Source organism: Nestor notabilis, unplaced genomic scaffold (assembly GCF_000696875.1).
Source record: "Nestor notabilis isolate BGI_N333 unplaced genomic scaffold, ASM69687v1 scaffold18770, whole genome shotgun sequence".
Taxonomy (NCBI): Eukaryota; Metazoa; Chordata; class Aves; order Psittaciformes; family Psittacidae; genus Nestor; species Nestor notabilis.
This window is the reverse complement of record NW_009911770.1, coordinates 22,813-35,068: the sequence shown is the minus strand read 5'-3', so window position 1 is coordinate 35,068 and position 12,256 is coordinate 22,813. Positions and strand designations below refer to the sequence as shown.

Here is a 12,256-nt window from a genome sequence, read left to right as displayed (position 1 = left end):
CCCACACCCCACTCCCAAAATCCCAACACGAGGGATCCATCTCCTCCCATTCCAGAGCCTCACATTCTTGAGGAATTCCTCTGTCACGATTCGGGTCCTGGCCTTGACAGAGAGCTTCATCTTGCTACTCTCATCAACCTCCACCAGCTTGTGCCTGCTGCAGCTGAACCCAGGACAGCATCCACCCCTTATCCCATACTATTCACAACATGTTCAGGGCCCACAATTCTCAATATACCATCACTCTTGTCTCACCTCTCTTTCTCTCTCTCTGTATATACACACACACACAAAGATACTATTCCTTAGTCCCTGAACCTCCATAGACTTCGTTGTGATCAAGTTTGCTGAATCTATTCAGTCCAGGATGTCAGGCTCCATCTCTTGTAATAGTCTCCCAGGGCAGGAGGAACAGGGTGTAGTGTTGGGTTGTTGCCTGCTGCCAACAGCCCTGAACTCAGCTGGTTACTGCCGAGCTTGTCTGGTTTCATCAAACTTCATTCTTTGTTGGGTGATGATCGGAGGGAAGTCAAGGTCAGTCGATGGTGACCTGAAGACTGGAAGACTGTTCAGCTGCTGCTGATCATGACAGCACATATCTTCTCCCCAAAGCCCAGAGTGGTGGAGATGAATGTCTAGCTGATGGGCTATAAAAGTGTTATATAGCAGGCAACAGCATATAGTTGAGTTCATTGGCTGTTTTCCCCAAATGTAAATTCCCATTGAGGTACACACCAGACTTCCCCATGTTCCTGCATTATCCACCAAGTCCATCCAGGTCCCTGAGCAAAAGCAATGCCAGGAGTGGGTATAGATGTATGTATCTATATATATAAACACATACACACACACACACACTCTACCCTTAGAAGTAATAGAAAGCCACAAGAGAGAAAAAAAAATAAAATGTAAAAGCAACAAGCCTGAAGTGGATCCAATAAGGAAACATTTATTTACAATCCATAATTAGGCCAAGGTATTTACATAAGAGCAGTAGAACCAGAAAGTTTGCTAGTGATGAGCAACAAACCTGTTTATGAACCTTTTAGACAGGTCTTTGGGTTTAAGCCACTCTTTTTTTGAAGCACCTAATCAGCCCTAGCTGCAATACAGTATGATCTAGCAGAATAAAAAACATTAGATGACTCGAAGCCCAAATTTTAGCCTCCAAACTGAGCCCAAAATGCATTTATTTGCTTGCCAATAATCATGAACAGGCTCTCTCCCTTTCCCTAAAAACCACAAGAAATTTTATCACTTTTCTCTTTTGGGAAGCAAGGCAATACAGGAATTGTTTGTGCTCCTTTTAACCAGGCCAGTTGGGAAAACTTTGTTACAATACAGGTACTTCATTTAGAAGCTGTTTAAGGGACAGCAGACAACAGTCTGCTCTGGTCAGGGTGGAATTTTGTGCTTCAGAGAGCTATTCTTGATTTTACCAGTTACTGCAATCTCCAAGATAAGCCACTAATTGGGGTACAGTGAATAGAACAAGCAGATAATGCATTAAGAACGCCTTCTAAGATATGTTACTAAGAGCAACGTGTCTGACACTGAGGACCAGGCCTATTAAGGTAGAGATGGCCAAACAGAAACTACTGCTAACTGCATCAGAAGATAAGGCAGCACTCAGCTGGCACAGCTGCAGCACTGAGCCAGCTTCTTTCAAGAGTTTAGATCCCAGTTAGAGGCAGACACTAACCTGCTGGTTAGTGAGGTGACCTGAAGACTGGTCCAGGCCTCCCATGCTGAAAATCAGCTTCAGGTTATCACAGGTCCCTCGTGTCCAGGTGCCTGTGCCCCCCATGTCGCAGATGGGTTGTTGGTTGCCCAAGGGGTAACTCTGTTGTACCCAGCGCAGCCTAATGCAAGGGAAGCATGGCCAGTAAGAAGGTCAGCTGCACTCAACAGCAGCACACCAATGCCAGAGCAAAGGGGAACAGGGCTTTTAATCCAAAGGTAGAGAAACACAGCCTCAGACTACAGCTGAGCAGCCACGGGTTTAATCATAGAACAGTTAGGGCTGGAAAGGAACTGAAGATACCACTGTTAAGCTTCATTCAGCCTCAAGGAGCTCAAAATCTTTGATTCAAGTGTAGTTAAAGACCAGCCAGGGAACTTAAAAGCTATGTTGCAGCTTCAGCTCCTCAGGACAAGGCACAAAATAAGCAAATATACAAGTTACTCTAGAACATCTTAGTCCATCACATCTAGCTCTCTCTGCCTGTATCAGTGATGCATAAAACCAAGTAAAATATCACTACTTCAAAGGGGTTTACTATTGTGGTAAACAACATATCTAAAGCTGTACAGCTAACACAGCATATTCCCCATTTCTACCAGCCAAGTCCTCTGTAACCACCTCAGTGTTACCCTCAAGTTTTCCTTATGTGAAAGTTCATTTTATACATTGAAAATGACCTTGAGTTTCAGGCAATTAAAAGGTCTCCAAGGCTGTGAACTACAGCACATGAGCCTGTGCCAGAGCTTGAGGGCACTTCCCAAGTATGTTCTAAGTGAAAAGCAACAGAACCATGCACATGTGCAGTTTTTAAATCCAGAAGACTTAAACTGACATCACTCCTTAATGTGGCAGCTGTCTTGGTCTTTAAAAGTTTCAAAAACAGACTTGCTAGTCTCTTACAGCTGTTTGATTAATTTCCACATTCACCAGCAGTAAACTTAAGGCTGGTTACAGGCTGTAGCCTAGACTCAGCACTCCCACACCTGTAGTGGTGATTTATGAAAGCCAGAACCAAGTGAAGTTATGACTGACTTTACTTTTCCCTTGAAAAGCAATGTAGCATTAAGTACTGCTGATCTTTAGCAATTAGAGAGGCTACTGCCTGGAACATGCAGCTCAGTGTATTTAAGTGCCACAAAACCTTCACCAAGCAGCTACCATTTGTCCCTATTAAAGCCTTGTACTCTCCAAGATTGAATCTAGAGTTTGTAATCTAGTGACTAGTATGAAGTAACATTCACAGCTGGGCTTTGATTCTGCCCAGGTGGCATGAAACACTGCTTGTTTTCATACAGGTGCAGCTAAGCTAGTAGTGAATTTAAACTGAGTATTTGGTTACTGCTGTGAAGGGCCTAGATGATGTTATCAGTATTATGCCTAAACACTGCAAGTTAACTGCACGGTTGTTAAGGAGCACTACACCTTAAACTAATTTTTTTTTAGTTAAATCCTCTTCTACAGTCCTAGGAAAGGGCAGGAAGAGTGTGGAATCTTACTGTGAGAAATGGCTTCTTACTATACTAGAAAAGACTAATTAGTACCCTGTTAGTCATCCTACAGTATGAACTAAGGCAATAAAAAAAAAAAAAAAAGCTCTCTAGTATAGGGGAAGCTGCCATGGTCACTTAAGTCTTATCTAAAGAAGCTTGGTCTTTTAAACAGCTTCAGTTCTGGGTTCAGCTAGAGCACTCTGGCCAAAGGCAGTGGGAGCAGTGCCACTGCTTAGCAAGACAGACATCCATCTTTGTCCAGTCTAGTTCCTTGAATGCTATACAGGAACAACTTCATAGCTACACAACTCATCCAGAAAACCTTTGCAGTCACATTTCTGAGTTTATTTGTAAAAAAATACACTAACATACCACATTTACCATGGATGCTCTTCTTTTTAGGCATTTAAGAAAAGCCAAAAATAGTAGCACTGTGGCCACCAGAGAGAGAAGAGCAGCAGTAGTCATTGTAATGCCAGCCAATGCCTCCTTGCTCAGGAGAGTGCTCCCTGCAAAGCAAGCAGAAAGACAGTTTGTGGAGGTAGATCTTCACTCAACATAAGGAATACACATTAACACCACACTCGCTTAGTACCTTGGGTTGCAGACCATTGTTCTGGAACAAGGAGGACAGGACCCTGTAAGCTCACAACTGCAGAGTTCACACCTGGCATCCCACTCCCTACAACAGCAATGCAGCAGGGGTGAAGCCCATAGTACAGTGGATTATCTTGGATCAGTGCAACCTGACATCTGCTAGGACATTACCTCGCTTGCTTCTAGATGGCCTAGGGCATCTTCTCATACACAAAGGGGAGTCTGGATGAAAACGGTCACAGAGCAGAACACTGCAGTGGAAATATACCTAGGACAGATAATGACAGGCCCATTCATTTTGGGACAGTAACTGCTTCTACTTACTGCTCCAAGTAGGAGGATAGCATAACTTACTAAGCCAGGGAGGGCTTTGTCACCAGAAACAAAGGCAAAAGTCTTCACTTCCAGCCTTTGACGATAGTTTGCATAGCTGACACTGTGCCCCACAGGATGAAACACAGTCCTGTAGCTGTCTAGGTCATATGCACACCTGCCAAAAGATAAGCAGAAAGTCAGAACAGCAGGGTAAGGAAGGTTTAATTTTTTTTCTTTTTAAAGCAGCAGGTCAAAGTTCAAGATAGTTCAGGATAGAGGTGCTACTGTCATACGAGTCCCAGCATACCAGGGCAGTGCCTGGAAGGCCACATTGAATGAGGCCCTTGTACCTGAAACTCTGTTCCTAAAGGATGGGCAGGGGTGAGTGGACAGAATCCTCCCACCTACAGGCACTGCCAGAAGTGCTTCCATTTCTCTGTCAGGGCACTCACCCATCAACAACAATACTCCACTGGGGAAGTGAGCTGGGATCTTGTGAAGCTGTTGCCCAACAGTCATCCAATACCAAATGGAGGTTGGGATCATTGCGGTTCAAGACCTGAACTTCCAGGAAGATGGGCTGCCTCAGGTACCTCACTATTGGGTACTGATCATCACGGTATGGCTGCCTGTACGAGTCCTCTGCAAGAACAAAAGCCTTGTTAGATAAGCCAGTGTGCAAAGAGAAATTCCTGAACTCTGGTCTGGAGCAATTCAACAGCAGCTGATCCACCAGCCACACTTTGTCCTAGAGTCGCAGACTTGACATCTGCCTCAAATAGCATTGGTGGAGGGAAGGAAGCACATGAGGTCATTAGAAGCCCATGCACCAGAACAGTTCACTTTTGCATCTTCCCCCTCACAAGCTCCAGCTGCTTCCCAGCCACCTGAGCCCCAAGTCAGCTTTACCTGGGTAGCTTAGAAGAACCAAGGAGAGGCGACCTTGGTTCACTGAAGAAGCCGGAGAAGGAAGGTTGTCTACCTTTATAGTAAGGGAGGCATCACCACCTTTGAAGGAGCACAGGACTGTTAGCCTGTAACAAGGAAAGACAAGCTAAGTCTTATATTCTATACATGGATATCCAGGATTAAGTATTTGCCAGAGGTTTCCAGACACACCTGAATTCACTGTCCCTTGAGATCCTTTGCACTACATGGTCTGCCCATAATGCCCTCACCTCATTCTCATAAACAATCTTCTCCCCATCAACCTGCAGATAATATGTAGTATACAGAATACCAGTGTTAGTGAGGACATTCTGAATGCATGGAGCCCACCCCATCAATCTTGGCTACACACTTACCCAATACCTAGTCCCACATCCATTCAGTGGCACATGAAACCAAACCCTGTCATTCAAAGATGACTTGAAAGCTGGCCGGCATGCAGGATCTCTAAGCCTAAGCGTATCCAAATCTAGCAGTGGTGTAGTACTGGCAGCAAGGACTTCAAAATCCATGTACCCGTCCTGAGTGCATACAGCAGCTGTAACAGAGGTTCACAAATTACCATGCCAGTCAGTGAGAGCTTAGTCTGCCTAGAGCTGCTGTATTCTGACTAGAGATACTGTCCTGTGAAGGACAAGTTCAAGAACAAGCCATGCTGAAGAATTATTATCTGAGCAACACTTGGGCTGAGTCATTGCAGAAGTCAGTCACTTACCTACTGGTGTGTGCTGGTCACAGGGGCACTCTGGATGCATCACCATTGTCACAGTCTCCCCATGGAAGTGAAAAGACAGTTTCAGCGCAGACATGTAGGACTGAAGTCCTGGACAGCTCTCCCTATGTTGCTGAAAGACAGGAGTTACTCTTCTGGAGCGTAACTACAAGAGCTCATTTTAAAACATGCATGTATCAGAGTGGTTCCACTTGCCCTGAGGCCATGGTACTCTTCAAACCTCAGCCAGTTTGTTAATTTGCATTGCTCCAGGCATGCCAAATACCAGTGCACTCCAGGAGGAATATTTTCACCTCCAGCTGTTTTTGCCAAGAGGCTTCATGAAAGCCAAGTTAGCTTTGAATGCTGCCTATCTATTATAAAGTCTGTTTGCAGTCATCTTAATCACAACTGCTCTCAGTCACTCTAGGGCACATAGCTGACTTGACAGGTGCTTAGTCAAGACTAAAGCTACTGTACTCTACACTTCTCAGGAAGCACTAGAGTTGTGATCACACCAACCCCTGTGACTTGAGGATCAGCACTCACCCTGGACTTCAAGACTCCCTTGCTAATATGCAGCTTGACCCCCATCTTTGTGTCCAGAACAATCCCATTTTCCTGAAGCTGGTCCATGGGAATAGTCTTATCCTCCACACTCACAGCCATAAGGATCCCTGGGAAGGCTGGGATGGCAACAGTCATGTGCGTTGCATTACAGGTTGCTGGACCTGCAACAACATCTTCATTAAATATAAAGATTTTCTTAAGGCAGAAGCAGTCCAGGTTCTGACTTTCTTCATGCATTACCTGGTGCACAAAGCATTCTTGACTCCACAGTTAGCCTACGTTCAGGAGGGCCATACATGAGTTTGAGTGCCACAGTGTAGAGCATCTTAGCATTGTGCTGGCAAAGAAGATAAAGCTCTATTAGACAGTGCTCAGCTCATGATCCACCATACGACCAACTCCCAGAGCCATATGCTATATCTGGTTCAGGACTGCTGCTATTCATTCTTGCAACAAGAGTTTCTTCCCATCTCAACAATCTTCCAAAAAGGGATCTGCTCATGAGACTGCCAGATGTTCACAGGACAAGCTATGACTAGAATTCCACTTACGTGGATACCCATCAGCTGCTGCTGTCTGCAGTGCGCACTATGCTTCCCTCTTTATAGGGCTGGGCAGTTCAATAACAACTATACAAAGTCAAACAGCTTTGCACACACCAGCTGCATGCTGGGTCTACAGCACTGCACCACCTCTGCAAGTGCTTTCCACAGGTCTACAGGAGATATCAAGCCTTTGTTAAAAGCAGCACTGCCCCCTCCATACCAGTTCTTTGTTCACCTACCTTGTAGGAGACAACTCCAGTGGCAGCAAAGGCTGCCTTAAAGATGAGGTTGTGGCCATCAGCTAGAAAATTATAGCCCTGCTGCATGGCTTGTCCAAGGCTCAGTTGATGTATCATGGTTCCATCATCAATTGATAGAGTCCAGTTCACTGGAGCTGTGGGAACCTGTAAAGCAGGAGATCCTTGCTTAGGAAGGGAAGGCACAGAAGTACCAAGACATTACACAGCTCTTCACACTGTGGGGCTACCACCTTGCAGGTTTTATATTCAAGTTCCCTATACTGATAGCATAGAATTAGGCTTCCCAACAAGATGCAAGTACCCTAGAGAGGTAACTACTCCAGCTTGGAGATACCAGGCTTAGTTTAGGTCCAAACCCCAAGCATTCCTACACCTCCCCTCCGCAAGACAGAAGGCACATACCATATGCTCATCACCGAGGCTTGGAATGAGTCTTGGGAAAGTAACCTGAAACATAGCACAAGGGTTAGACCACTGGAACAGTCAGTGGGTCACAACCCTACAACTTTAAGATCTCTACTGTAGTTTTTAAAGGAGACAGCTGGCACCAGCATCCCAGTTTCCCCTGCAATAGGGCTGGAACCAGACCATGTGCATCATTAATGCTCTTCAAAGAGCTAGTGGCCATGCCAAGATGGACATGAAGCCAACAGACCTCCCTGAAGCTGGCTGGAGCTTTCCCCAGATCCCAGCCATCCAGTTCCAGGAGGCAGCCATCCTGCCTTGCAAACCTCTAACCAGGATCTATAGCACTCCAATTCCTCTACTTACTGCCATGAAGTCTTTTGTACAGTTTGTTGTACCAGCAAAGAAAGGAATAGTGATTTCATCTGCATGAGCACTATCGCAGTGAGCACTGTAGGTTACATTCTTCTCCTCTCCCATTGTGTCATTCACCATCAGCCTCAATCTCAGCTGGTGCTGACCATACTATAGGCAAGAGACATTAATTAGAAAAAGGCAGTAATATTCACCACAGCATAAGGACAACTAAAAGCCATTGAGAGTGAACTTTAGAGTTGTTTTAGATGTTTGTATCAACGCAAGGGCAAGATGAATTGGTATTTTAAAAGCCCTCTGAAAAAGGATGTACTCTCTAGGAAAACATAGGGTCACACAAGGTTAGGTTGACGAGCAGAAGATGGGGAATTGCAGGAGTCAAGAAAGCCCCAAGGATCAGCAGGCTGTAGTAGCAAAGTCAACTGTTCCAGTAACAAGTTCATAAATGCCAAAACCAAGAGTCTTGCAGCATTTCAAATGCCTAAAAGCAAAAGATTCCAGTAAAGCCTCCGTTCTTGAGGCCCATTTGGGTTTGCCTCCCACTTATTACTCTACCTCAACAGCTATGAGCAGCATGTGATGTTAATTGCGCTGTCGTTATACCTATGTGTATATAAAGAGGTGTTCTGAAACTCTTGAACATGGTCCATCTGCCTACAAAAACTCACACAAAGAAATTGAGCTACTTTAAAGGATAAAGTAACATTTGTGGCAGGGTCTAAAGGGGTTTAATCCACAGTTGAAAGAATGAATATTTTGGTAATATGTTACTTTCTGACTTCTGGCATGAACTACTCTTGTAGAACAGCGTTACCAGAAATATAAGTATTTCTACTTAAAATTAGAACTAGAAACTCTATTAAACTCAGTCCTGACCAGGATAAAGCCCCACACTCCATCACAGCAGCTTCCAAGAATGAAGAACCCCTTTACCTCCAGGCTAGTGCAGTTGACAAACAGGACTCTAAGCAACAGCCTCTCATGATCCACATCATGGTCACAGTACACCATCTCCTCATCATTCACATCTAGAGAGAACATGAAGCTTAGCCCTGCAGGCAGGAACCTGCTTTCAGGCTACAGCAGAAAGGGTCAGGGCAGTAGTAATACATACCAACAACGTACACGTGCCAGGAGTAGTTGCCAAGCTCTATGGAAAACTCAACATCCATTCCATCCCTGTTACAGGTTACACTCTCTGCAGAAGGAAGACTACCATCAGCTCCACCATCACCCTCCCGGAGGCACACATGCTACAAGCCCTCCAGCAAGTCACCCCACTCAAGAACCCCCTTCCGCACTAAGGCGGAGGGGAAGCAGCTCCAAGCAAACCTAAAGCCCACATCTACAGCACCACCAGCCTAGAGAGGTCTCCTTACCTAAGAGATCTCGATCCTCCAGGCCATCAGCACAAAGGGCTAAGGGCAGCAAAAATCCAAACAGAAACAGCAGCCTGCAAGCAAAAAGAGGGCTAAAAGAGATAGCAGCAGAGAAACAACCCAGCTCCTCACCCTACCCAACTCACCACATCCTTGAGGCACTCAAGCACTGCTGCTTCACAAACAATACCATTTTCTCACTGATACCACAGCTTACTCTTTGGCTGCCCCGGGAGGATTAAATAGGGCCTGCTTCAGGCTCCACACAGGTGCTGCCTTTCTGCTGCCAAGGGCATTGAGGGCTCACACCTGCCTCTTGCAGAGATGTGATCTCTGTGCTGTGAAGAGGTGGGCTCACAGGAGACCTGGAGGGGTATTAAGTTTTTGGCATGGGTTGGTGTTTCCTTCTATTTTGAAGGCATTTTTTTGTCTTGCTCTGATAGTGTACTCTATTTCCTTGCCAGGTGTTGCATAGAAAAACATGCTTTTTTTTTTGGCAGTTATTTTTTAAAAAGGATATTTCTGTGCTAGTTTTTCTGATAATTTAAAACAATTCCACTGTTAGATTTGAATGTAAATGAGAGTATTTTGTTCCCCTGTATGAGCTAATCTGCCATGCTGATACAGATATAATTAGGAAGAAAACACAAGTGGCAAGCTTCAGGTCTTTAGTCTGGAAGATCTCTGGAGGCTTCGGCTGGACTGTCATTGTTCAAAGCTGTGGGGAAAAGACCTAAAAAGAAAAACACCTCAGATTTATGCTACCTTTCAGCTTCCCCAATGCTTTTGATTTCAAATAGATTTGTAAAAAACCCCAGAGACTCATATTTTTTAAAGTAATCGAATTCTTGAGATGTGAGAAAACAAAATAGATCACAGGAAGAGACTGAAATTAATAGTTTCGATGGTAATTTAGGAATGCGATGTTAAATTTGGCTTCAGGGAATAACAAATTTTGTATAATGTAGCATGTGATCATGTAAAATATATTAATTTATATATTTTTTACAGTTACAGACCTCTGCCTATAGCAGATTTTAGAGTTTCCCAGCCCAAGTGACAGTAGCTTCAATTCCCTTAAAGACAGAGTGGTGAGAAAGAGCTGTTTGTCAACTGCTGGAAGGTACAAAAGTGCTGGGAACTGGGACAACAGCATGAGTGGAGGCAGGTAGCTGCAAAGGGTGTGATTGCCATCAGAGCACTGTGTGGCAAAGCAGTATGATCCATACAGGAAGGGCAGATTACTAATGTAAGTAATTAAAAAGATTTACATTCTTTAGAAGCATCTCTTTAACTTTCATCCTTGTGAGAACATGGCAAGTGCAGAGTTAAAGCTAGTATGCAAGTGGGGATACCAAGTGTGCACAATGCCACTCATAGCAACAAGCAGCACTAGCTCGGATCCATAACTACACCAGAGTAAACAGCACAAAAAGACATCACCCTTCTGCTTTTGTCACCAAAAGGATTAGCAGGTGGCTAACCTTTGGCAAGTATTTAACTCCCCAGAGACTCCTAAATTCACAAACATACATCACGTACCCTTTTTTCTCTCTTTTTTGATAATAAGATTCATTGTTTTCAAAAGCAATGATTATACAGAAAACTAATAGAATAATAATATAATAATAATAGCTTGGGATTAAATAACACAGTAGAGGAAAAAAGTGTTTCAAGTATACATCCTTTAAAGAATTCCACAAATGAGGTACTTTCACGCAACCAAATCCAGTGTAAAGTTAAATTTACTCGCAATTTCTCTGCCCCGATTCCCAGCTTCATTAAGTCAGTGAGAAAGCTATAAGTCCCAGGGAGCTTTGGATCACATTCCCAGAGTGTGCCTGGCTCTGGGATAGTAGTCTTAGTCTTGCATCACACCAGAGTGATGATGCTAGCACGGAGGACATCTGTGGAGGCCTGAACAGTGGCAATGCATGGTCCCTGTGCAGAAGGACAGCCTGCCCTCACCTGCTAGTTAACTCAGTGTTCTGCCGACTCCCAAATGCCTCATAATAGGCTGTGGCTTGTATAGGTGAAAGGTGATGTTGGGCCAGACAACATTTAACAGTTAAAGCAGCGCTATTGCCACAGTCACCTCAACTGGGTTGGCCCTCTGGCGCTTTAGCATCTCCTAATACCAATCTTTGAGTATGTACGTTTGTTGGATGTAATTCATCAGGATGTGCTATAGTAATCAGTTGTTGCTTCAGTCAACACATCTGAATTTGCATGTTGAGCTACAGAGAAAGCATGGCCATTCCCTTGTCAAATTGTTTAACCTGTAACAATAACTATGGCCTGAGTTCCAGGTAAACAGGTAATCCGTGCCCTGAAACACACAACTATCACCATGGCTTGCTTTTTTTTTAATTCTCTAGCAAAAAACTGCAAGGTCTCCTCTTCTAGTTCTCTGCTTTTCTCTGTTACTTGTCTGATTTTCTAATGCCTGGAAAAAAGGCATTGCCTCAGAGCAGTGCTGAACACCCCCAAGCATCAGGGTGTTACATACTGTCTCCACAGGGCACAGATCACCTCAGCATAGATGCACTTTCCTATGTGCTTTGGCAGTCCCTGTCCCTCACACACTGGCAGCAGGATGGAATTTGTGACACCAGTGAGCTCAATATGGCTCTCCTTGGGACTGTTTGTATAGCACTGCTGATGGTATCGGGGGGAAAAGAAAAACCAAAACCAAGAAAAAGGCTTTAGCAACATAAAGAGCCCAAGGCCAGGTCAGGACTTCTATTTTTAAGCAGTCCCAAAACACTCATTGCAAATGTCACTATGATACAACAGGAAATGTCACTGCTTCCAGCATTATAGAAGCCTCCCGATCTGCTTTTATGTGCCCAGTATGGCCAGGCATTGAAGTGTGCAGGTGAGAAGAGACAAGGCTTTGGTAGAGTTGGCTTTATT

General features: G+C 44.4%; 1 protein-coding gene across 1 annotated transcript; it reads right to left on the bottom strand.

Moving 5' to 3' along the window:
* Nucleotides 1-3,606: 3,606 nt before the first annotated feature.
* ZP2 (zona pellucida glycoprotein 2 (sperm receptor)) lies at nucleotides 3,607-9,491 on the bottom strand (the record flags this gene model as incomplete). Its single annotated transcript, XM_010016286.1, has 18 exons — nucleotides 9,487-9,491; nucleotides 9,341-9,414; nucleotides 9,076-9,159; nucleotides 8,895-8,989; nucleotides 7,953-8,111; nucleotides 7,584-7,628; nucleotides 7,161-7,325; nucleotides 6,617-6,713; nucleotides 6,356-6,537; nucleotides 5,810-5,939; nucleotides 5,451-5,632; nucleotides 5,266-5,357; nucleotides 5,056-5,180; nucleotides 4,599-4,788; nucleotides 4,186-4,321; nucleotides 4,003-4,099; nucleotides 3,830-3,916; nucleotides 3,607-3,743 (listed from the first exon to the last, which is right to left on the bottom strand). Coding segments are annotated over exons 1-18 (2,082 nt in total), but the record flags the coding sequence as incomplete, so codon positions are not given.
* Nucleotides 9,492-12,256: the final 2,765 nt, after the last annotated feature.